Source organism: Lissotriton vulgaris, chromosome 1_1, assembly GCF_964263255.1.
Source record: "Lissotriton vulgaris chromosome 1_1, aLisVul1.2, whole genome shotgun sequence".
Classification (NCBI taxonomy): domain Eukaryota; kingdom Metazoa; phylum Chordata; class Amphibia; order Caudata; family Salamandridae; genus Lissotriton; species Lissotriton vulgaris.
Genome location: NC_141685.1, coordinates 1,558,546,386 through 1,558,571,709, shown reverse-complemented (window position 1 = coordinate 1,558,571,709; position 25,324 = coordinate 1,558,546,386). Strand labels below are relative to the sequence as shown.

Genomic DNA, 25,324 nt, shown 5'->3' with positions numbered 1-25,324 from the left:
TGCTTGTGGTCCCTTCTGAAAGAGGCTTCACCTGGCAAATCGGGTCAGAATGTCCCCATGAGCATCAGAGTCTGTACTGGTAGGCATAAGGCGAGCCTTTGTCTGGATTGGAACAGTGGGTGAAAAATGATGAGTTGAAATGCTACCCTGAGTAATTGCCAGTGGTTGGACTGTTTGCAAGCATTCTTCTCATCACCTTTTGTATGATTTGTATGGTGCGATTGTTCTAATCCACACCATGCTATGAGCGCTACATCGGATAACCCCAATGTTCCTTCATCCCACGCATGCAAGGGAATTTTACAACAGTGCTCATACAGAATTTATATTGGGTACATGTGGTATTTATTTATTTATTTATTTAGATTTATAGAGAGCCTTATCATCCAGGGGTCTCTAAGCGCTTGTCTGAGGGTACACTCAAAGTTCGATAAAGGGCGTTCCCCAAGCCCACATTGTCCCACATTCTTCCACTCTTTTCCATAGTGATCACGTCATCAGCTAAACACTTAAAAATACTCTTGCTCACAACTAGACCTCCCTCCTCTGCTTCTCACTAACCCCTTCGATGCTGATGACGAGCTCAGCTCGTCATCAGCCACAGAGGGCGTGTGCGGATGACGAGCTGAGCTCGTCATCTAACGCGGCTTTTAGAAAAAAGCCGCGTAGCGCGAAAATAACCGCCTCAGCGATGCGGTTAAAGGGATACTTTTCACTTTGTTGTTGTGTCTAGCCATCTGGAAGTCTTCAGTAGTTCCTAGGCTATGAGATCTGTTTTTGTTAGCTTACAAGATAGCATTTGTCTCATCTCTAATGCAAAATATCCTGCTGATGATCCCATAACTATGGCAAAACCGGTCCTTGCTTGCTTGTGTTCTGGTTCAGGGTGGAAAAGGCCTGGCATTTCAGGCTGGACTGTTCCTATGAGGAGCAGGTTCAAGAGTGATTTGCATGTGGCTGATTCCAAACTGAGGTGATACGGTGAGCAAAGGAACGATGGGTTGGAATGCTATCCTTAGCGATTGCTAGTGGTTAGACAAATTGCAAGCATTCTTTTCATCACCTTTAGCGTGTTTCAAATGTGCTTTATTGCCTTTGCCAGCCCTTGTAGTTTACTTCTGACATGGACTTTCTCCTAACCATTTAAACTCACGAGGTACACAGTCTACGTGACCAGGTGCATTTTTCTGTCAGAATGACAGCACATTGGACCCCTTGCAGGTGGGGTGTACACCATCACAAGGCTCAGAAACAGTGCGGACCTCTGTGTCTTTGCATAACTCAACAATTTGTTTAACAACAGTCCCCATTTTCTTACCCAGACCTTTGTTGTGTACAGGCTATCCTTGCACCTGATTTCATCAACTGCCTGTCTCTTCTAAATTCCCAGAGTCCTTTGGCAGCTGCATCAATGATTGTGTCGCAGCCAACAATACTCCAATGTCTTATCTACCCAGCTGTCTCTCCATCTAGACCTAAACACCGTGACGTTCACCCTATGGTAACCCCTTACCAAACGTACACTTTCCTCATGTTCTCAGCTCTTGTGGTCTATCAACAATCTGAGAGCACAAAGAAGCTGCTTGGTAACCTACTGAGCTTTATAAAAACGAATATAACTTAGCAAACACTTACCTGTTAAAAGACTAACGATGACTCCTACAATAATAACAATTAATGCTCCAATGGTGCTGAAGTAAAGATATGATATAGAATACCAATAATCTGCAATGGCAGGTCTGAAAAAAACAAATAGTGGAAATATATTAGTTTGGTTGCCTTTCTAACACAAATATATTTTAATCCGCGTTCTTGTCACTTTACATGGCAAACGTGTATTTACATCTGTTGCGAACACTCAAAATCTTTCAAGGCAGTCAAATAGTTTCAATTTGTAGTATGTTTGCTAACTTAGTTTACATACTATGTTTTCTTAAGTGACAACCTGAAGATAAATATATAGTACAACAAAATATAAAAATGTGAGGATGTTGCAAGTTCATCAGAGAATTAGCTAATGGCGTAAAAGATAGGAGTGATGTTGGAATGAAAAGAAATGAAAAGAAAAAGTATCATTTACTCGAGGGGTGCAGAGAGGAGAATGAGAAGAAAGATCTCTGGAAAATGGTGCTGATAAAACCAGGTGCCTACTGTTACCTCATAATGTGTGTACAAGTCACATCAGTCACGATGAATGAAGATCCAACCTGTTCCTTTTGCATCATCGTCACCCCATTACATCAGTGAGCATGTCACTTGGCAGATTTGGGCACAACATATTTAATCCCTATTGTCCTACCAGATTTAGCTACACAGCAGTGTCAAGTAAATTGCTGCAGCCACACCCCTTTTGTCTGACACACACTGTTTCAGGGATTTATTTCTTATGCCAGTACAGTTTGGCTCCGGATAATGTAATTAAGGCTGAGAGATCAAAAAAGATTGTATGGTTGAAGCAAATCAAAAAAATATTATTCAGCATGGGCCTTCATTCCTTGTGGGACAACCCTTCATCTGCCACATCTCTGTCAGCAGCAACGTTAAAAGAACCTTACTGGCTGTGGGTCAGATATTGAGACTCAACAGGTGTTGGATTCAACCCTAAAAGGGAAATTTTTAAACCTTAAATTGTGTAGTTTTTGAAACTCTACTGGGTTGCCATCACTATCCCTCTGGACAGGAAACGTTATTTCCGGTTGAGAGATAGCACCCTCCCCATGAAATCATTCACAAATAAATGGGCCCCAAATAATGATGATATATTGTGTCTGACCTGTAAGCGATCCACAGAAACAACAGGTCATATCTTCTTTGTCTTCTCTGGTTACGTTACGCCTTGACAGAAATGGATTAAGCCATTTTGTAGAATACTGGGGACCCACAGTAGTTGTTCTGCACTTGTTATGTTATGTTATGTTATAAAATCTTATATAGCGCGCAGCTGCCCCAGCTAAGGGGCATCCCAGCGCTTTAATAGACAGGAGAGTTGGCTGCCGTAGAGATGGACATACGGCTATAACATAACAAAGCAGTTAGCAAAACAGGTAGGTTTTGATGGCCCTTCTGAACGTCAGAAGGTCATTTAGGCCGCGGACCTGGGATGGTCAAGCGTTCCATATTTTCGCTGCTAAGTAGCAGAAGGAGTGTCCTCCCATCCGCGCACGCTTTATTCGAGGGACCGCTACCAGGTGTTGGCCCTCTGAGCGTAAGGTTTGCCGAGGAATGTAAGGGGTCAGGAGGGGAAACACCATAGGAGGAGAGGCAAGTTTCAAGATTTTAAATGACAGACATAAGGTTTTAAATTTGATCCTCTTGTCCACGGGCAGCCAGTGAAGTTTGGTCAGAGTGCTGGAAACTGAATGGAAGCGGGGAAGTCCTATAAAGGCTCTGGCTGCCGCGTTTTGCACTCGTTGTAACCTCCCCACCTCCGCCTCATTGGCCCCTAAGAGTAGAGAGCTCGCATAATCCAATCGAGATAGAATGGAAGACTGCACTATGATCTGGCGGGTGGGAGAGTCAAAGAATTTTAAAATCGGCTTGAGGTTCCGAAGAATCCCAAAGCACGTAGCGGCAACCTTTTTTGTGTGGTGGATGAAGTGGAGCGAGGAATCTAGCCAGACTCCAAGGTTTTTTACCTCATTTTTCGTCACAGGAGGATTCCCGAGAATTTCCGGCCACCATTTGTCTCCACAGGCGGAGACATCCTTACCTAGCAGTAAGACCTCAGTCTTGTTGGCGTTGAGCTGTAGGTAATTGGATGTCATCCAGTTGGTAACTGCCGTTAGGCCCGATTTAAAATTGGACGCACTGAGCCCTGAGTCATCACTCAGCAGTACCACTAGCTGAGTGTCGTCTGCGTATGAGACTATAGAAAGCTCCCACCGTTTAGCGACCTCAGCCAGTGGCTGGACGTACAGATTAAAAAGCGTCGGGCTGAGAGCAGATCCCTGGGGCACACCCTGCTCAATTGGGCGTTCTTTTGAAAGAAACGGGGGGTGGAAACTCGGAATGACCTTCCGGTCAAGAATGCCCTAAACCAGCCTAGTGCCTGCCCACAGATCCCTGCTGCCTCCAATCGATACAGCAACACCTTGTGTGAGACCGTGTCGAAGGCAGTGCTGAGATCTAAAAGGATCAGCGCTGCCGTCTGACCGGAATCCATAATGGTCCGCAGTTGTTCCGTTACACTCAGGAGTGCTGTCTCGGTGCTATGCCCCGCAAGGAAACCATGCTGGGAGGCGTCTAGAATGAAATTAGAGCTGAGGAATTTTGTTAGAATATTATTCACGTGGGATTCGGCCACCTCGGCTGGCCAGGGCAGCAATGAAATTGGCCTAAAATTTTCCGGTTTTGTGGGGTCTAGTGTGGGCTTTTTAATAATAGGAGATACCCAAGCTTGCTTCCATCTAGTGGGTATGATGGCAGATGTAAAAGAAGAGTTAATGATTTCAAGAAGGGGGTTGAGTATGAGCACAGGGGCCTCCCTAAAATGGGCCGGCTTAAGTGGGTCTGCAGGAGAACCTGACTTGATGTTCCCACAGAGTCTGAGAAAGTCGTCCTGATTTGAGTCAGGTATAGTCATAAGTTTATTTCTCGGCTCGCTGCTAGCGGAGGTTAATCTGGGAGTGGCTGGGAAGGAGCTATAGATGGTTCGTACCTTATCGATAAAAAAGGAGGCAAGTGTTTCACAGTGTAGATAGGATGCAGTTGTCATTACCACCGCTTTTTGGGCGCTAAGGTCTTTCAGAATTTAAAAAAAGTTTTCGAGGGGTTCTGACTAGCCTTGATCTCCTTGGCATAGTAGATGGCCCTTGTCCTACAGATATTTATGTGGTAATTCTTTTGTGCAGCCACTTAGGATCCTTGGATTGTTAGAGCTAGATCTGCTAGACTGCTTTAAGGAATTCCAGTGTATTATCTTTATCATTTGATCTTTTTCACACCCTAGAAGTATTTGTGTCATTTTCCTAGAGTAGGATCTTAGCAGGATTTTCAAAAATGATTGTGTTTTGTCTAATTTATATCGCCTGCCTGATATTTTGTAATTCTCTGTGGATTGTTTTTAAATTATGTCCATTTATATTTTATACCTATTTTTGGGTGGTACCAAATACAATGTTCTTATGTTTAATGAATTTCACTCCTGTATGCTGCAATGCCTCAGCTCTCACAATTGATTTAATAGTATTTGTATTATTAATCCTGTCTGTTGATGTACTTGTCTGTTTTTATGGGTTTTTATGACTAATCGTCAAATAAACCTCATTGAAATTAAAATTTCTTACGCCTTAAGGTTCATGTTGCACCTCAATGACCAGGCTCAACAAGGATGGAAACTATCTGAGGTTGTTAGGGTTACCTGTAGCCCAGCACGTACTGGAACATGTATATTACGGTGAGTTCACAAACTACTTGCATATGATTAGAGCCTGCCTGTAATGGTCAACAAAAATAAAAAGGAACATAAAATTGTATGATCAATTCTTCTCAATTAGCAGCATTACAAGAAATTCCATGTGATGTTCTGTCCCCAAACATGAGTGATTAAATATCCAATGAATTTCCTCAGGAGTCTTGTTCATCAGTTTCAATCCACTTTTATTCATTATTACAATTGCACATCAGCCCAGCCAACGCGTTTCGTCCTTGCTGACTTCATCAGGGTTAGGTTATTGCTCAATTCCTAATACTGCACGGTATGCAAAATTATTTTTAAAAAACATGTCCGGTGAAAGTTCCAGATAGTAGGTTCGGTGGTATAGTACCCCCTGTTCAATCTTAATCATTCCAATTAAAGTTCTTGCTCCCGACATGGAATTTGTTGTTAAGCTGCTAATTGAGCGGAATTGATCATACAATTTAATACTTTTTAATTTATTTTGGTCTTTGAATGTTGGTGATCCCTGAGCAGTGGGTTCAAATGAAGTTGAGCATAGATCAGATACATATTAACACTACCATACACCAGTGCGAAGTCCTATGGCCCGCACTGCTATTGTATCTTATTTGTAGACCTGCCTGTAATGGTACAAATAAACTAAAAAACGACAAACTGAAATTACAGTGGCCAAGCTTATTCAGCATTTCATCTATCATTTTTTTGCAGTCTAATTGTGTTTGGAACTTCTCCGAAACATCTACTGCTAAAAGGATGTTACAGTTAAAATCCAAATTGTAACTATTTAAATCTCCCAGTTATGGTTAGCTTTGTAACCAGTACCGCTCATGACTTCACAGATGACATCATAGGTTTGCATCACAAATATCCACTTGTACTGATTTGCCAACTTCCACCTAAACGTAATACTCCTGACTTCCTTAAAAATGTTTGTTATGGTTTTACTATTTTTTAAATGATTGACTCCAGATTTTTTAAATTATTTTTTTTATTCGAATGTCCACTTTTTAGCAAATTAATATTTGTTTGCTATTTTTCTTTTTTATGTGCCCAATGGATATGGCCTAGTATTTCTCCTTAGATTCAGTTTATCAGTGTTTAAAACCGGAATCACTTTCATGTTCTCAAACACAATTTGCCATCTTCTGCACCTCGGTGGTAGTGCTACTCAGCTCACTTTTCCATGATCAGTTTCAAAATCTGAAATCCACACCATGTTTTACAAACATCCACGTATGAATCTCTAGCTTTCAATATCAGGAGAGCATGCTAATAAATCAAGGATCAAGCTGCTATATCCACCTGAAGCCCACAAAGTTAGACTTCCTACGTGTCGTTAGTGACAGCAAACAACAAGAATCTGCGATTAATCTTAACAGCTTCTCTCCATGTCTCCCCGATAATACTAAATCCCTGGGTTTCTAACTAGACACCAAACTTACTTTGAGAACCTGCATTGCCCACCTATCAGTGCTTAACTTGAGCCGGCAGTTTGCGGTGCTCTGCACACACAGTGGTTCTGTCAGTCAAATTTAGAAATAAGCACAACAGCTGTTTATTAATTCAATATATAATAAATAAAATACTAATACCTACCACCCAGGCTGTTTTTATAGCTTTGGTGGCCTGGAATTATCACACTTTTAAAAGTGTGATAATTATATTGTCAATCAATCAATCAATCAAACAGATTTGTAAAGCACACTACTCACCCGCTAGAGTCTCAAGGCGCTGGGAGGAGGGGGGAGCCGCTATTGCCCGAACAGCCAGGTCTTGAGTTGTTTCCTGAAGGAGAGATGGTCCTGGGTCAGCCGTAGGTGGGTGGGTAGGGAGTTCCATGTCTTGGCCGTCAGGTAGGAGAAGGATCTTCCTCCGACGGTGGCTTTGCGAACGCATGAGACAGTGGCGAGGGCGAGGCTGGCGGACCGGAGCTGGCGGGTGGGTGTGTAGAATGTGAGGCGGCTGTTGAGGTATTTGGGGCCCATGTCCTGGAGAGCTTTGTGTGTGTGGGAGAGGAGTCTGAATGTGATCCTCTTGCTGACGGGGAGCCAGTGCAGGTCTTTCAGATGGGCAGAGATGTGGCTGTGGCGGGGGATGTCCAGGATGAGTCGTGCAGAAGCGTTCTGTATGTGCTGGAGTCTTTTCTGGAGTTTGGCTGTGGTTCCAGCGTAGAGGGTGTTCCCGTAGTCCAGTCGGCTGGTGACGAGGGCCTGGGTGACCGTCTTCCTGGTTTCGATGGGGATCCATCGGAAGATCTTTCGGAGCATGCGCAGGGTGTTGAAACAGAATGACGAGACGGCGTTGACTTGCTTGGTCATCGTGAGGGAGGAGTCCAGGATGAAGCCCAGGTTGCGTGCATGGTCCGTTGGCTTGGGGGTGGTGCCCAGGGCAGGGGGCCACCAGGAGTCATCCCAGGCAGAGGGGGATGGTCCCAGGATGAGGACTTCCATCTTGTCTGAGTTTCAGACGGCTGAGCTTCACCCATTCTGCGACGTCTTTCATTTCTTTCTGGAGGCTGGCTCTGGCGGTGGCGAGGTCGTTGGTGAGGGAGAGGATTAGCTGGGTGTTGTCGGTGTAGGAGATGATGTTTAAGTTGTGTTGGCGTGCGATGGCTGCGAGGGGGCTCATGTAGACGTTGAAGAGGGTGGGGCTGAACGAGGATCCTTGCAGAACTTCGGTGGCTGCGGATCGGAATGGGGGAGGCGGACTCTCTGGGTTCTTCCGGCGAGGAACGAGATGATCCACTCCAAGGCCGTTCCTTGTATTCCGGTGTTGCTGAAGCGCTGTATCAGGGTGCGGTGGCATACGGTATCGAAGGCTGCTGAGAGGTCCAGGAGGATGAGGGCAGCTGTTTCCCCTTTGTCGAGCAGGGACCTGATGTCGTCGGTAGCTGCGAAGAGGGCGGTCTCGGTGCTGTGGTTTGCTCGGAAACCGGACTGCGAGGGGTCGAGGGATCCGTTTGTCTCGAGAAAGGCGGAGAGCTGTTTGTTGACGGTCTTCTTGATGACTTTGGCAGGAAAAGGGAGGAGCGAGATGGGGCGGAAGTTCTTGAGGTCGGTGGGGTCCGCGGTGGGTTTCTTCAGGAGGGCGCTGAGCTCGGCATGTTTCCAGCTCTCCGGGAAGGTGGCGGATGTGAAGGAGCTGTTAATGATGTCCCGGAGTTGGGGTGCGATGATGGAGTCGGCTTTGTTGAAAATGTGGTGTGGACAGGGGTCGGTAGGGGAGCCGGAGTGGATGATGTTCATCGTGCGGGTTGTGTCTTCGGTGCTGACCGAGGTCCAGGTGCAGAGGGTGGTGGTGGGGGGTGCTGGTTCGGTGGTTGGGTGCGTGGTCTGTGCGCTGAAGCTGTTGTGTATGTCGGCGATCTTGCAGTGAAAGAACAAGGGGAGTGAGTCGCAGAGGTCTTGCGAGGGTGTGGTGTCGTTGTCATTGTCGCGGGCGCTGGGGTTGGCAAGCTCTTTGTCATTGGCAGCTCTGGCAGGGGCAACAGGTTGTGCAAGCTGCAGTGGCATCCTGATGAGGGCCCTGGGACTTATCTTTCTACAAATTAAGCACTGTAAAAACAACTTTGTGGAAACAGTTTCAAATTCTTAGACTTTAGAACTTTTGTACCAGCAATGATCCTGACTTATCTCAACAAGAGCAATGTTCTGCTTATCGGCATCCCTGAGCTAACTCTCCTCTGCACTTGGCCTAAGCAAGGATTATTGCACAACCACCATCAAAGAATTCCATCAATTTCCTTTGCCAGCTTCAGCACAACCAAGGCCTAGTGTGCTGCCTATAACCAAGACAATTTAAACACAACTCCATACCAGGGAGAAATAACAGGGCAGGACAGATTAGGATCTTCAGCGAAGAATGTTTGGGCAACACCAACGGCAGCAGCAATGATAATCTTCAGATCGATAATCGCAGAAAGGTCAAGACAGGACATTAAGTGTTCTGATATGAATCAAGCATCTGCAATGGCTAGCATAATCTGATCTGTCAGAGTCCTTCCTTTCTCCACATCTGTAAAGGGTGGGAGGACACTCATCATGCAAAGACTCCCAATTCCTGGACTACCACTGAAGAGTATTTACTACCCCCAATGCTTCATCTCAGAGTTACCTCAGTGGCATAACGCAAAATAATGCCCCCCTGTAGAATGTGAAGAGGGGCCCATAGTCTCCCAGATCACACAGATATTCATTGGTCTTGGGCTCAGTGTGGGGAGCCCTGAAGAGTCGGGGCTGCTTACGGTATTAAGGCCCCCCACACCACAGGGGGCTACGGGGCCTCTGTTACGTCCCTGTGTTGTTCCCACCTCCATATTACAATGATGTGCAATTCATTCATCACACAGCACCCCTCTACTTGTCCTTTTTCCTCATCAATTGCATTTACTCCACGTCGTACATTTCTCCCTTTGTTCAGCACTCCATTGCTTTCTAGGTAGTTGTGTACTCTTTTAAATTGCACGTGCACATTCCTAAAAGAGGAAATCAGTTCCTTGAGCCTTGGAAAACAATATTAAAACTCTTCTTTTGGGAAAGATGCGAATTCTGCAGAATCATATTCACTACACTCAACAACATACACATTTACAACATTCATTCTGGAGCTGGCTTACCCCTGACACGCAGTACTATATAAAGTGATAACATCGCCCTTCACTGTCAGTTAATTGACATACCTTTCAATAGCTTCCGTTTGCATCAACGTTGTAAATGGTGTTGGTGTTATTGTTGTTGATGTCCAGTTGTTAGATGAGTTCCAGTTGGAATTCATATCATAAAGGCTAAAGTTACAGCCAGCAGTGGAGAGATTCAGTGGTAAACGTCGCTCAGGCAGTGGAGGATAAATCTGACTTCCAATTCCAGCCCATAGTGAAATACCAAATCCAGTGATAAGACCCACAATAGCACCCTGAGGAAGAAAACATATAAGTGAATGGGGTGATTGTTCTAACTTCATAATTTAAACAAATGTAGGTGGTTTAGACTGAAAGAAATGGCATGAGATGAGGCAATTCACACGTTTCTGTTCAATGTGTAAAAATGGGGAAGGAGGCAATATTTGGCACCTATTGGTTTGTGGTTAAATTGGGCCACTTCTTCCTACATAACTGACCTGAGATGCAGTTGTAAAACATGGGCATGTTGTTCTTTTATAACAATGAGAGCTCATACTCTGTATAATACATGGGATTCTGCAATGCCTGTATAAACACCCATCTCTAAAGTCATTATAAACAACAACTTGTGATTTACTCAGTCACCGATTATATATGGGATAAAGTACTCCATGCAGTAAATTAAAAAGAAATTGCAAGTCACTGAAGAGTTTCATCACCATAGAATAATGAGGCTGAAGGCCGATTTCCTTTATAAGGTCATGGAACTCCGAAATGACTTGCATTGTCCTTATTATGTACAACAGGGGGTACTTTATCCCATATAATACATTTCCCACAAACCACTAAAAACCTTGTTGCAGAGCTCTATCATATGAAAGAGCGAGCATGTTTGCAAGCATGAAAATTAAAAATGAAACCTATCTCACAAAATTAAATGTATCAAAAACTTGTTAGATATTTGTTGCAAAACTATCTCAAGGGGTAGAGGGGGAGGGTAATAGGTGAGACTGTCCCCCACTCAGACACTATTCAAACAATTGAGGCCTCACCTATATGGAAACGCATCTATATATAGGACCAAGAGACAGGGACTGATTATCAATATAACTTCCCAGGGTGTGCCGAATAACACTAATCCTCAGGTCAAGATGTGTGGTAATTTAATATAAAATCACACAGGTCCACATACAACTCACCCAAAAAAAGTGTGGAAAATAGAGAGAGTACCTCACGGTAGCACCACCCGAGGGGGTTCCCGGCTAACAATTACCGGTATACCCACTTCTCATCACTGGCCACTCTCTCTATGTGAAAAGACAGAAGTGCACAGAATAAAGTAATTGTGCAAGCGTGAGAATAGTGGTGAAGACACAGTAGTTACAAACATGTAAACAATGATACCAAGATGTTGTGTACATATACAAACAAACAGACCCCTGACCAACCACTAAAAAGGTTATGTGTAGCAGGGCTTTGCTTGCTTTTCGTTTTTATTCTGTTGCAGCAAACCCCGACAATTAAAAATGGTTACTTGTATAACATAATGAATTATATCCTCAAGCCGACATGTTTCATCGCTCCGAATTTCAGCGATTTCATCAGGGCATAAGAGGGGTTATCTATTCTCAGTCTTTTCAGAAGAATCAGGACCTGTGTGAAAAATAAAACAAGAACGCTAAGAGAGCAGTTCATGCCCCTCCAAATGGGGGCATACCCAATGCAGCACATATCGGCACACAGTTAAGGCATATTTACCTTGAGGGTGGTCGGGGGGCAGAGGTCAACCACAGGGACAAGGCAGAGGGAGAACACAACCAACATGGCAAACATATTCACCCCGCATCACACGGAGCAGGGCCAGCTCCTTCCGCAATTAGGGAGAGAGAACAACTCATCATCTTCTATCACCAATGACATTGTGGTAAATCTGTCCTCTTATGAACTCACATCCATCGAGCGCAGAGTTTTAAATAAGGGTCTTCGGTATGTACCCACAACTAGACATGACCCTTTCCTATGTAGGACTGAAATCTCAGGGATGATGAGAAAGATAAAACTACACAAGTTCTTTGCTGATAAAGAAAGTACGCCCCTCTCTCTCTTTGACACCAATTTACGTAGGCCCTCGAATTTCTGTCCACCCACCTCCCTCCTAGGTCCAGAAGTGGCGGTATTTGAACAACGTGTCACACAAGAAATAGAATCTCTTGAACAGAATTCAGGATACAACCTGTGCCACAATATGACGAAGGAAGAATGGCAGGCGGTGGGAACTTTACAAAAAAATTTGGCCATTACCATCAAGCCAGCCGATAAAGGCGGGGCCGTAGTCATACTTAACACCAGTGACTACGAGACAGAAATTCTCAAACTTCTCGGGGACCGCACTAATTACCACCCTTTAGTGCGCGATCCCACCCCTGAGCTTGCTGACACTATCAAGAGGATGGTGGCGGAGGCAGTTTCGAAAAAATGGATTTCTTCCAAGGAGGCGGATTTTATAATTAACATCAATCCAAGGGTGCCGGCATTTTACATCTTGCCCAAAATCCATAAGCCCCAACGCCCTCCGCGAGGTCGCCCCATTGTTTCTGGGATTCAATCCATACTGAACCTCTATCCCAGTTCGCTGACTTTTTTCTCAGGGAAGCGGTGGTCACTCAGGAATCATACGTACAAGACACCACCGACATTCTCAACATCTTGAAAGACATAGGTTTTGACCCTGTGAACTAACTACTGGTTACGATTGACATAGAGTCATTGTATACCAGCATCCCCCAGGACGCCACGCTGGTGGCAGCAGCGCGGGCCCTGGGGTCGATGGAGTGGTTCTAAGACACACCCCAGGCGGTTGTAATGCAGTGCATTGAGTTGGCACTCACTAGAAATGTCTTTGAGCACCGGGGTCAATTGTACTTACAGACCTCTGGAACTTCTATGTCGGCCACATTTGCTCCCAGCCTGGCCTGCATTTATGTGGGCCAGGTTGAGAAGAATGAGGTCCTCCATCAGTCCAACCCATACAGAGAAACCATCTCGTTGTGGAGACGTTATATTGACGATGTCCTCTGTATCAGGACAGGTACAGAGGACCGGCTCAACACATTTTTACAATGGTTGAACCAAGTGGGTACCAGCCTCCGATTCACCTGGACCATCAGCAACACGTCTGCGGTATATCTTGATGTTGACATCTTCGCGGTGGATTACAAATTGGTGACCAGTTTACATCACAAGGCTACAGATAGGAACTCCCTTCTCCACTATCATTCTTTCCATCCTAGATCACTCCGGGATAATCTACCGGTTTGCGCCGGTATTCTTGCGATACCGGCGCAATTGCTCCTCCACTGAAACTTTTCTTGAGCAATCCTCTGAGCTAGTCAACAAACTTCAACAACGGGACTATCCGGTCAAAGTGATCAAACGTACACAGAAGAGGGCTCTCAATACGCCGCGTGAAGCCCTATTGGAGCGCAACGTAAAAGAAAAACAAACTTGCCTTCCAGTGGTGAGAACTTTTGATCCTCTTTCAATAAAAAATAATACAGATCATAAGAAAACATTGGTCTATACTGGACACTGCGGCGGACAAGATGCCAACTCTGCGTTTTGCTTTCAAAAGAGCCTCCAACTTACGAGATAAGTTGGTCCATACACGATATCCGAGTACTGTCCAGGCAAGCACCATCCCGGCGGGACACTACCCCTGTGGCAATTGCTCGGTCTGTGGGCTCACATCAGCCACAAAAAGCGTATCTCTACGTGGGGGCAGAACCTGGTTTCTTAACTGGTTCAGTAACTGCAATACGACACATGTGATCTACAGACTTATGTGCAGTTGTGGTTTTTACTACATCAGCCTCACAACCCGCAAAGTAAAGATACAGGTTCAGGAACATCTGAGTACTATCAGAGCAAAAAAACTCACCACTCGTCTGGTGCAACATTTCAACGTCTCGGGACATGATCCTAAGGATCTCAAATGGACCTTTCTAGAAAAAGTGGTGGGCGAAACACACAATCTGGAGAACATCTTGGCAAGAAAGGAAGCTAAATGGATATTTTTGGAGAAAGCGGACCAGGAGGGGCTGAATGAAAATATTGAGTGGAACAAAGTGAGCAGGCGATAATAGGGCTCTATTATGGACCAACCTGTTAACTCTGGCACCTGTAAGGGTCTGTGAGTCAGCCACCCCCAGACTGTAAAAATATAAGAAATTAAGGTGTCACGTGCAGGGATAGCTACTGACCACCCTCGTGGTAGTTTCATGTATAAATTCGTTTTATGTCTGTTCCCTGATGGGGCATACACTTACACTAATGTCACGGACAACCTCACCAGCTCTTTAAACCCCGTTATGCCTCCCAGCACATAGCGCATGTTTATAGTGGGATCCCTCCCCTCAGCTAACAGACACGCACTGGGCACCGACGAATGTAAATAGGTGCCGGGCAGCAGGGCACAATTGTTGGTCGTGATTCACGATGTCTGATGTGAAGTGCACGTTGGAATCTAGATGTTGCGTCATTGAGACGGTTCTAATCTCTTTAACCTATACGAAAAACATTACCTAGAGCCCAATTCAAGATGGCCGCGCCGTGCGACGTGGTGGGCGGAGTTGCGTTTCCCTCCGGCTACTTCCAGTTTCACGTACACATCCTGCGTGAGGATCGTTGGAAGCGCCGGAGGGACTCGGCAACAGTAAGAGTATGGTGGAGACTGAATGTGTGTGTGACCGAGGGACTCCGTCTACACGTGCATAACACTTTGAAAGTGGCATGTATGGACATCGGACACGCGTCCCAGCAATGATATGGACTGGGACGTTACCGCGACTCATGTGATTGTTTTACCTAAATAGCATTGCATTTCGACCGGGGGTCATAGGTAACAATACAGTCCTTGACGTATATGCTCTGAGAGGCATTTTCGAGCTTTTTATATTCCTGTTGAGTGATCTAGATGGTAGTTTGTCGGACTGTGTCAACTCGATTCACTAACTAGCGCAGTGGGTTGAAACGCTATAGAGTGGATGTGTACTATAGCTTTTACTAACAACTTTTTATTAGCAATTTATCAAGTCACGCTCCAATTCAAGTTCTATCTGTTTTACACGTGTAGGTGGCTGTGATAACTTCCAGCCATTTCTGGACACGTGAAAACTTGACACGGTGTCCTACAGAGTGGTGCCGGTATATACTGACTTAGCACCCTCAAGGTAGATATGCCTTAACTGTGTGCCGATATGTGCTGCATTGTGTATGCCCCCATTTGGATGGGCATGAACTGCTCTCTTAGCGTTCTTGTTTTATTTTTCACACAGGTCCTAGTTCTTCTGAAAAGACTGAGAATAGATAACCCCTCTTATGCCCTGATGAAATCGCTGAAATTCGGAGCGATGAAACATGTCGGCTTGAGGATATAATTCATTATGTTATACAAGTAACCATTTTTAATTGGCGGGGTTTGCTGCAACATAATAAAAACGAAAAGCAAGCAAAGCCACGCAACACATAACCTTTTTTGTGGTTGGTCAGGGGTCTGTTTGTTTGTTTATGTACACAACATCTTGGTATCATTGTTTACATGTTTGTCACTACTGTGTCTTCACCACTATTCTCATGCTTGCACGATTACTTTATTCTGTGCACTTCTGTCTTTTCACATAGAGAGAGTGGCCAATGATGAGAAGTGGGTATACCGGTAATTGTTAGCCAGGAACCCCCTCGGGTGGTGCTACCGTGAGGTACTCTGTCTATTTTCCACACTTTTTTTGGGTGAGTTGTATGGGGACCTGTGTGATTTTATATTGAATTACCACGCATCTTGACCTAAGGATTAGTGTTATTCGACACACCCATGGAAGTTATATTGATAATCAGTCCCTGTCTCTTGGTCGTATATATAGATGCGTTTCCATATAGGTGAGGCCTCAATTGTTTGAATAGATATTTGGTGCAAACATTTATTAGAAACAGTTCAATGTAAGTCAGTTTTTAAAACAAAATAAAAGCTGCAGTAGTTTGGGACGTACAGAAACTTGCTTATTTTTCTATCTAAGGAGTGCAAAAAAATAAACAAGTTCTCTCTGCTTCGGCCTCGTTCCTCTATATGGTTATGGAACTCCTCAGTGACTTGCAATATCCTTATAATGTATGGCAGGGGGGCCGATATTCTTTATATAATGTGTTGTATTTTCTTTTCATATAAAAGGTGCACTCTGACATCAGACCATGCCTATGATCTTTGAACTTCTCAGTGGCTTGTAGTATCCTTATAATGTACAGAAGAGGGTATGTTACCGCTATTATAACTGTAAGTGTAGAAGGGCACCGGTCCTTATTATACTACTGAAGGCACCTCTGAAAACAAGAGCATGCTTAGAATCAATAAGTGGATACTATGGGTGCACTATATACCTGGCAGCACCCCAGGAGAGAACATATATGTCTGGGGTGTGACACGTCTTTGCAGACTACTTTATTTCACATTTCCTAATCCCTCCTTGTGATCCTCAGTTATCTCTTGCTGATGTTCTCATATTTAACAACAAGGGGTGGTGATGGACAGAGTTTCTGAATTAAGCAGAATACTCTCACCCAGTCAAGAGATCAGGGCTAGATCCAACACCGTTTTTTAGCTCACTGCACCATCCCAGCACAGAACCTGGCTATATGCAAATTAGTCTGTTCCTGTCCCAGTGCATGATGGGAACAGGGCAAACCAAACTACCAAGCCAATTCTTACACTGGGAAGGAAACAAGCTTCCGGGGACCGGTTTCTGGCATTTCAGCCGTCGTCGGCCCGGCTTGCTTGAATCCTGATGGTGCAATGTTCTCATATGCTATAGATGTGCATGCATTCCGACATGACGTCTTGCCCCTTGCCTCTTGTCTGATTCATTCCAGCTCCATTGGCTTGACACCAGTTCAAGTCAATGCAGTCCAGTTCTTGTTGTGAGCAACATTTATCATATCTCATTACTTGGGGATCAGAAAGCTTGTCATGGACGCATAAAATTACAATACAAACTGAGACATCAGGGTAGTCTCCTACGCCAGACTTCAACTTATGTGGGGCACCTTCTGATTGCATATTGATACTTTTCCTTAGTTATTTAAGAAATATTTTTTTCATGTGCTAATTTTGTTACCAATTTCCAAATTCCAACATATACGTTCCAAATTCCACCTAACAAGTTTATGCAGTCAGTACATTGTAATACCTATGCCTTACCAGCCCCTGATATCCCCGCAATAAATTTCAGCAATCACAAGTTTTCTCCCTGGAATGGGAACTAACCACCCAGAGGTATTGGGTGCTTTACCATGGGGAGTTCCCAGATTCCAGAATCAAAACCACACACAATTTCTGCCAGCTCTATGCAGGTGGACAATGTCAGGATAGGGCTTTGTCCAGGTTGTTGCACAGTCTTCTCCCCTGGGATGCTGCAGGGGTTGGGTGGGGGCTGTGATGCTGCCCACGGCGCCAGCCCTGCAGCAATAAACACAGGGCAGGTGTTGGGAGTTTTAAGACACTGAATTTCAGACCCAGATGGACTTGGAATTGTTGGTGGCAGGATTTCACTCGGAGGTATCGCTGCAGGATCTGTTTCCCTCACTGAGCCATATTAGGGCAAAATAAGCAAATGATAGAAATATATGTATTTTTATGACTTTAAGAGTTTGAATAGCCTTGTGTTTATACGGAATGGATTTCAATATTTTAGTCTTAAAAAGAAGGGTTTGATAACATTGTCAATAGATATGCATCTGTAGAATAGTGGGATTTCAGAAGCGAGCACTTCAGCACAGTGTGGGGGCTTGTATGAGCTGCATGCTTGCTTGCGCAGGGCTGCATGTGAGCATAGGTGTATTAACTGTGGTTGCAGCACCCTCTAGTTAATCTGGTGTAGAGAGCAGTTGCTTAACAAACTATCGTGGTTTTAAGATAATTACCAACAAAGCGTGTTACCCCCTTTTTCCTTGTTGAAGCATATTAGACATGAGGAGGAAAACAGGAGAGGGCGAACAGTGGGGCATATTAGCAAGAGCGTGCGATAAATAACGCAAATCGCGCTTAGCGCATATTTTTTTATCGTGGAAATAGCATGGTATTACCAACGTGTATCTCCAATGCCACAGAAAATCCAGCGATAGCGGCGAAATCCATCAAAAACACAAGTGAAACAGCAATAAAACTTTAATCACTAGCATAAAGCTTGCTAATAGGCAGCAGGGGGGATTCAGCCTTAGAATCCACATACCAGTGAGGATAATGGCTAAGTCAGGAATTTAGCTGGTGTAAAAATTCCTGCGATAACCCCGGTTAGCGTGACTTTTTTCATCGCTAACCGGGGCCGGGTCCTCATTGCTAATAGGCGTTAGGCCCGTTAGCGGCTGTTTCCGTGGTCTTTTGGTCAGGAATGCCTACTTTGCGGATCTATGTTGATACAACGCATGTTATGCGCGTGTATCAAGAGGGAGAGAGAGGACCAGATAGCTAGTCCAGATCCCCGGTTTATATGTTCAATTAATCAAAAAAGGACTAGCTGGAATGGGGTTGGTATGATATTATATTATAATCATAGTAGTGACTCAGTATTGTTTTGTCAGAAGGAGATGGCACCTGTTGGGTGTCTTTAGAAAGCCCTCACCCACCAACCTAGTTGGTGGCATGCTTCATCATCGGGCCCACCCAGTGACACCTAGCGTGTCCCGGGTGTGCTACGACGCCTGACTACAGCGGAGCAGGTATGTCACTGTGTGTGCGGTGAAGGGTGTTAAGTAAGTGAGTTTAAAACGGCTTGGCGGGGGTCCCAGTACCCGAAGGGTAAGAACACTTTATTAAATGGGCCTCCGCCAGCGGTTAAAAATAAGGTAGTGGGACGTTAGAGGCGGGTTACGACCTCCTACGTCCTTTGATGTGTCAACATGTTTCAGCCAGTGCCTTATCTGTAATCTGGCTTTCTTCAGGACTGGTAAAAAGTGTGTGTAGTTAAAATTAGGGAATGTGTAGTGCAGGCTATGTGTCTACACGCCCTAAAGTGTATCTAACTGTGAGAGGGGGGATTCCCTTCTCAAGATCAGGCTAGTATTAGGTAGGTATGGCTTCAAGGTTATTGAAGTGGCATGGGGTTGACCAGGATTTCTGGTCAGAGCCGGCGTGGGACCTGTTGTGCCTCCTTCGCAGAACCGTAGACACATAGCCTGCACTACACATCCCCTAATTTTAACTACACACACTTACCCTTCGGGTACTGGGACCCCCGCCAAGCCGTTTTAAACTCACTTACTTAACACCCTTCACCGCACACACAGTGACATACCTGCTCCGCTGTAGTCAGGCGTCGTAGCACACCCGGGACACGCTAGGTGTCACTGGGTGGGCCCGATGATGAAGCATGCCACCAACTAGGTTGGTGGGTGAGGGCTTTCTAAAGACACCCAACAGGTGCCATCTCCTTCTGACAAAACAATACTGAGTCACTACTATGATTATAATATAATATCATTCCAACCCCATTCCAGCTAGTCCTTTTTTGATTAATTGAACAACGCATGTTATTACAACGCATGCTTTTACAACGCATTTTTTACAACGCAAAAACTTTTACAACGCATGTATTTACAACGAATGTTTTTACAACGCAGGTACCTTTACAACGCATACCATTACAACGTAAGTATTGGTAAATATATATTAATTTTATAATCGTAAATTAATTTAAAAAATATAATTTAATGTAATTTAATTTAAATTTAATTTTAATTTATTTTTACCCTGTACCCCTGTACCCCCAAAACCCAAAACTGACCCTGAACCCCAAAAATACCCCTTTACCCAAAAACTAAAAACTGACCCTGAACCCCAAAAATACCCCTTTAACCAAAAACTAAAAACTGACCCTGAACCCCAAAAATACCCCTTTACCCAAAAACTAAAAATTGACCCTGAACCCCAAAAATACCCCTTTACCCAAAAACTAAAAACTGACCCTGAACCCCAAAAATACCCCTTTACCCAAAAACTAAAAACTGACCCTGAACCCCAAAAATACCCCTTTACCCAAACACTAAAAACTGACCCTGAACCCCAAAAATACCCCTTTACCCAAAAACTAAAAACTGACCCTGAACCCCAAAAATACCCCTTTCACCAAAAACTAAAAACTGACCCTGAACCCTAAAAATACCCCTTTACCCAAAAACTAAAAACTGACCCTGAACCCCAAAAATACCCCTTTACCCAAAAACTAAAAACTGACCCTGAACCCTAAAAATACCCCTTTACCCAAAAACTAAAAACTGACCCTGAACCCCAAAAATACCCCTTTACCCAAAAACCCCAAACTGACCCTGAACCCTAAAAATACCCCTTTACCCCAAACATATAACATTTAAAATATAATTATATACTTAGCAATACTTACGTTGTAATGGTATGCTTTGTAAAGGTACCTGCGTTGTAAAAACATTCGTTGTAAATACATGCGTTGTAAAAGTTTTTGCGATGTAAAAGTTGCGTTGTAATGGTATGTCGTTGTAAAAGTTGCGTTGTCAGTGATGTTTCCCCTACTTTGCATGTCATTAGCGATAAATATCGCTGACATCCAAAGCGGCCCCCAAAACAGTCGCTTTCGCCAGAAAGCTGTCGCTAAAGCTGTTAGCAACAGCTTGCTGATAGGGCAATTAAAATATCGCCGCTTTAGCAGCAAAAAGTGCCCCTAAAGCGACGAAGACGCCCTTGCTAATATGCCCCAGTGTTCTCAGCCTGGCTAAGGTTAAGTGGCCTGGTTAAGAGCTGCATTTGACCCATGACAAACCTCCTGGTAAACCTGTAAACAACATTGTGAGGCTTGTCCAAAATCATTTTCTATTACTCTGCGTCCACTTCACACTTTATGTTTTTTTCCTGGGAAGGTGAAATTCCTTAGACGCTCACTCTCCTCTGATTTTGAAAACGGTCAGATATAAGAAAAAGATTGATAAAACTCTTTCTATGTTTAGGGAAGGCCACAGGCAGCTGGGGGCTAATTAGCGGGTCCCAACTGTTCAGAGATAACAAAAAATACCATAAGTCAGAAGACATTCTGAGTAAACATGTCAACACATATGTTTGCATTCATAAACTTTCTATGCTACAGTAGGCGTATTGTAACAAAGAGACGTGGTCCCCATACATTCTCTCTCTCACTCTCTCTCTCTTTTACACACACACACGCACACACATGCACGCACGCAAGCACACACGCGCACACACACCAGCTAGTTTTTTATCAGAGAATGTCTTATTTCTGACACCTTGTTAATGTCTCTTGTAACTCTCATTGTGCGTAATGGGATCATTGAGAATCTTTCTATCTAAATGTTAGGGCATCAGTTTCTCACAGGGTTTCAGTAACAACAAGGTAGTATTATTTATGGGCATGTGATGTAATGTACCAAAGGAGCCTCTTCCCAGTAACTGAGGATGTGTCATCAACATTGTATGAAAATGTGATATCTCAGATTCTGAAACTGAATCTATACAGCCTCTCGCCTCTCTGTCTTTTTCTCTCTCCTATCAGTCTAACTACCTTATTTTTTTGAGTTCAAATATTTTATTGTATTTGGATAAAAAGAAATACAGTTTCAAAGCCACAGGGATACATGAATACCCCAAAATTGACGCATATAAGTAAAAATGTAAAAAGTAAAAAAAGAGTTACATGACAAACAGTACCTGATCTAGGATGATAATGATAGAAAATTATCATATAAAAATTACCATGTACTCATCATGACAGAGAGCAGGTGTTTCAAAGTCATTGAATAGTAAATATCCTCCCAAAGAAAGGGGGTCAGATGAAAAACCACCATATAGCGCAGTAAAGTCATATATGGTAAAATGTGTATCGCTTCGTAAATAGAGTTTAACTCTGGTCTTTTAACTGAATAAATTCAAATGGCAGTAAGATTCTAAAATGGCTCTGACTGGCCATCCGATCAGATTACAGTGACAAAAGCTATGCGACAGCAGGGCTTTGATCTCAGTGCCATAACCCTAACTGCTGTCTCTAAATTGCACACTGACACAGCAAACAGACATCCATGTATAATTCACCATGAAACACACACACACATCTCTATAGCTGATATAGAACAAGCCGAGAATATGCTTATGGAAAAATCTTAGGTAGTATGGTTGCACCTGAAACGGACCATTACCATATGAAAATGCTCCACCTGTAATGTGATATAATGTAACCTCATATGTGGACAGATGAGAGCGCGCTTATTGGTCATTAGTGTGTTTAACGCACCCTTCTTCCCGTCGCTGATGATTCAGTGAGTGCCTGAGATGAATCAACATTAGATTGGACAGAGTGATCGTTCATAAGAGAGTGACTGAAAGTTATTATTTTGAGGTTGTGCCTTAGCGTGTGGTGACGCGTCTCTGCGAGTGGAGGTCATTCTCCGAAAGCTGTTCTTATATACCTGTCTCTAATACCTTCCCTACCTGGTCATCCCTTAAACGTTCCTGGTGCTGGTTTATCTTGTACTTTCCCTAGTTCTCCAAGTCTGGGAGAGCTCGACTTCTCATCTATTTTGCTAAGTTCCAGACTATCCCGTGCCAAGAAGTGGATGCGAGCGCCACAGTACTATTGCGTACGCACCACTAGTTGGTTAAGGCTGCATTACTGACCTGAGTGATTGATTGTGTAATGGTTTTGCTCCCTCAAAATGAAAACATTTTTCTTGCTTTGTCCGCAACACATCTTGGTGAAGCTGTTGCTTGGCTTTGGGGTAGTCCGCTCTGCATTGGGCATGCTTTCAATTCCACTGTCGCTGGGTTTGGGGACCTGGTTTCTGCTTTCAATAGTGAGTTTATTAAGGGCCTGAAGGAGACGAAGTCAATGACTTATGCTGATTATCCAGATGGTCGGGCTGTTGTCTCATCAAAGATAATGATATGAGTAGGCCTATTTCTAGACGTGCAGTGTTTTAACCCCTACTATCACACTATGAACATTATAGTAGGGTGGGCGCATACTGACAGGTATCCACTGTAACGCACATTGCATTTGGTCGGAATCACTATCTTCACCTTTTAAGCAAGACAAACTATCAAAAGGATAAAAGGGTCACTAGTAAGACCAAAGAAGGTGGGCACTATCACTTCGCCTGCCAACAGGTAGTCCACGCCACTTTAAAGAGTGGCTTTATTTGGAAGAGCAAAGTCTACAAAAATATCCTGCGTACAGTAGATCTAGTTCCTGATTTAGAGGTGGGCAGAATTGCAGAACCCTCTGATTCCCACTATTAGAAGAACCACTGATGGTGGAGTAACCATAGTATTAATGTAGTATCGGGGATGTACTTTATCTAGCATCAATGTCACCTGCGGTAATGACTCCAGTGGTGGACATACTGCATATGCCTGGATTATGCAGATAATCACATTTCTAAATACCGTTCTCTTAAATTTATGAAAATTACACTTGTTCTATTAAAATCCGCTAAATTCCAAAAATAGGATTACTTGTTTCCCTTCTGATTATATACCTATGCTATCGATATCGCTGCAGTACTTCTCTCTAATGTGTGAACAGAAATGAAGCAACTTGAGAGCATGGAAGTAATGAGAGTGTTCTGAACTTTGAAATCAATCAATCAATCAATCAATCATTGCATTTATGTAGCGCACTACTTACCCAGAGGGTCTCAAGGCGGTGGGGGGGGGGGTGTCGGATCTGCTACTGCTCGAACAACCAGGTCTTGAGTTGCTTCCTGAAGGCGAGGTGGTCCTGGGTCAGGCGGAGGTGGGTGGGGAGGGAGTTCCATGTCTTGGCGGCGAGGTAGGAGAAGGACCGTCCCCTGTGGTGGCTCTCCGGATGCGGGGGACGGCGGCGAGGGCGTGGCTGGTCGATCGAAGCTGGCGTTTGGGAGCGTAGAAGTTGAGGCGGCTGTTGAGGTATCCTGGGCCTTGGCTGTGTAGGGCTTTGTGTGCGTGGGTGAGGAGACGGAAGGTGATTCTCTTTTTGACCGGGAGCCAATGCAGATCTCTCAGGTGTCCGGAGATGTGGCTGCGACGGGGGATGTCCAGGATGAGTCGTGCTGAGGCGTTCTGGATCCGCTGGAGTCTCTTCTGGAGTTTGGCGGTGGTTCCGGTGTAGAGGGTGTTGCCGTAGTCCAGACGGCTGGTGACGAGGGCCTGGGTGACCGTCTTCCTGGTCTCGGTGGGGATCCACCGGAAGATCTCACGTAGCATGCGCATGATGTTGAAGCACGACGAGGAGACGGCGTTGACTTGTCTGGTCATGGAGAGGGACGAGTCCAGGATGAAGCCCAGGTTGCGTGCGTGGTCTGTTGGTTTGGGTTCGCTGCCTAGGGCGGGGGGCCACCAGGAGTCGTCCCAAGCGGCGGGTGAGGATCCCAGGATGAGGACTTCCGTCTTATCTGAGTTCAGTTTCAGGCGGCTGTTCTTCATCCATTCCGCTACCTCTTTCATCCCTTCGTGAAGGTTGGCTCTGGCGGTGGCGGGGTCGTTGGTAAGGGAGTGGATCAGCTAGGTGTCATCGACGTAGGAGATGATGTTGAGGTTGTGCTGGCGTGCGATGTCTGCGAGGGGGCTCATGTAGATGTTGAAGAGGGTTGGACTGAGCGAGGAGCCTTGAGGGACGCCGCAGATGACTTCGGTGGCTTCAGATCTGAATGGAGGGAGGCGGACTCTCTGTGTCCTTCCGGCGAGGAAGGAGATGATCCACTCCAGTGCCTTCTCCTGGACTCCGACGTTGCTGAGGCGTTGTACTAGGGTACGATGGCAGACAGTGTCGAAGGCTGCGGAGAGGTCGAGGAGGATGAGGGCCGCTGTTTCTCCGTTGTCGAGCAGCGCTCGGATGTCATCGGTGACTGCGATCAGGGCGGTCTGGGTGCTGTGGTTGGCCCAGAAGCCAGACTGCGAGGGGTCGAGGGATCCGTTCGTCTCGAGGAAGGCGGCCAGCTGCTTGTTGACGGTCTTCTCAATGACTTTTGCAGGAAACGGGAGCAGCGAGATGGGGCGGTAGTTTTTGAGGTCGGTGGGGTCAGCCGATGGCTTCTTGAGTAGAGCGCTGAGTTCGGCGTGCTTCCAGCTCTCCGGGAAGGTAGCGGTGTCGAAGGAGGTGTTGATGATGTCCCGCAGGTGGGGTGCGATGATAGCGTCGGCCTTGTTGAAGACGTGGTGACCTCAGGGGTCGTTCGGAGATCCGGAGTGGATGGAGTTCATCATGCGGACGGTGTCTTCGGTGCTGATCGGAGTCCAGGCGCGGAGGGTG

The 25,324-nt window shown here is 44.9% G+C and overlaps 1 protein-coding gene across 1 annotated transcript in view; it reads right to left on the bottom strand.

The window, feature by feature from the left end:
* The window catches only part of LOC147750805 (sodium-coupled monocarboxylate transporter 1-like), a 277,140-nt gene that overhangs the window by 15,370 nt on the left and 236,446 nt on the right, over nt 1-25,324 (bottom strand). Inside the window, exons 12-13 of the mRNA XM_086918021.1 lie at nt 10,077-10,309; nt 1,636-1,739 (exon numbers count right to left, since the gene is read on the bottom strand). Of these exons, the coding sequence (XP_086774147.1) occupies nt 1,636-1,739; nt 10,077-10,309 (337 nt within the window). The remainder of the gene's footprint in view (nt 1-1,635; nt 1,740-10,076; nt 10,310-25,324) is intronic.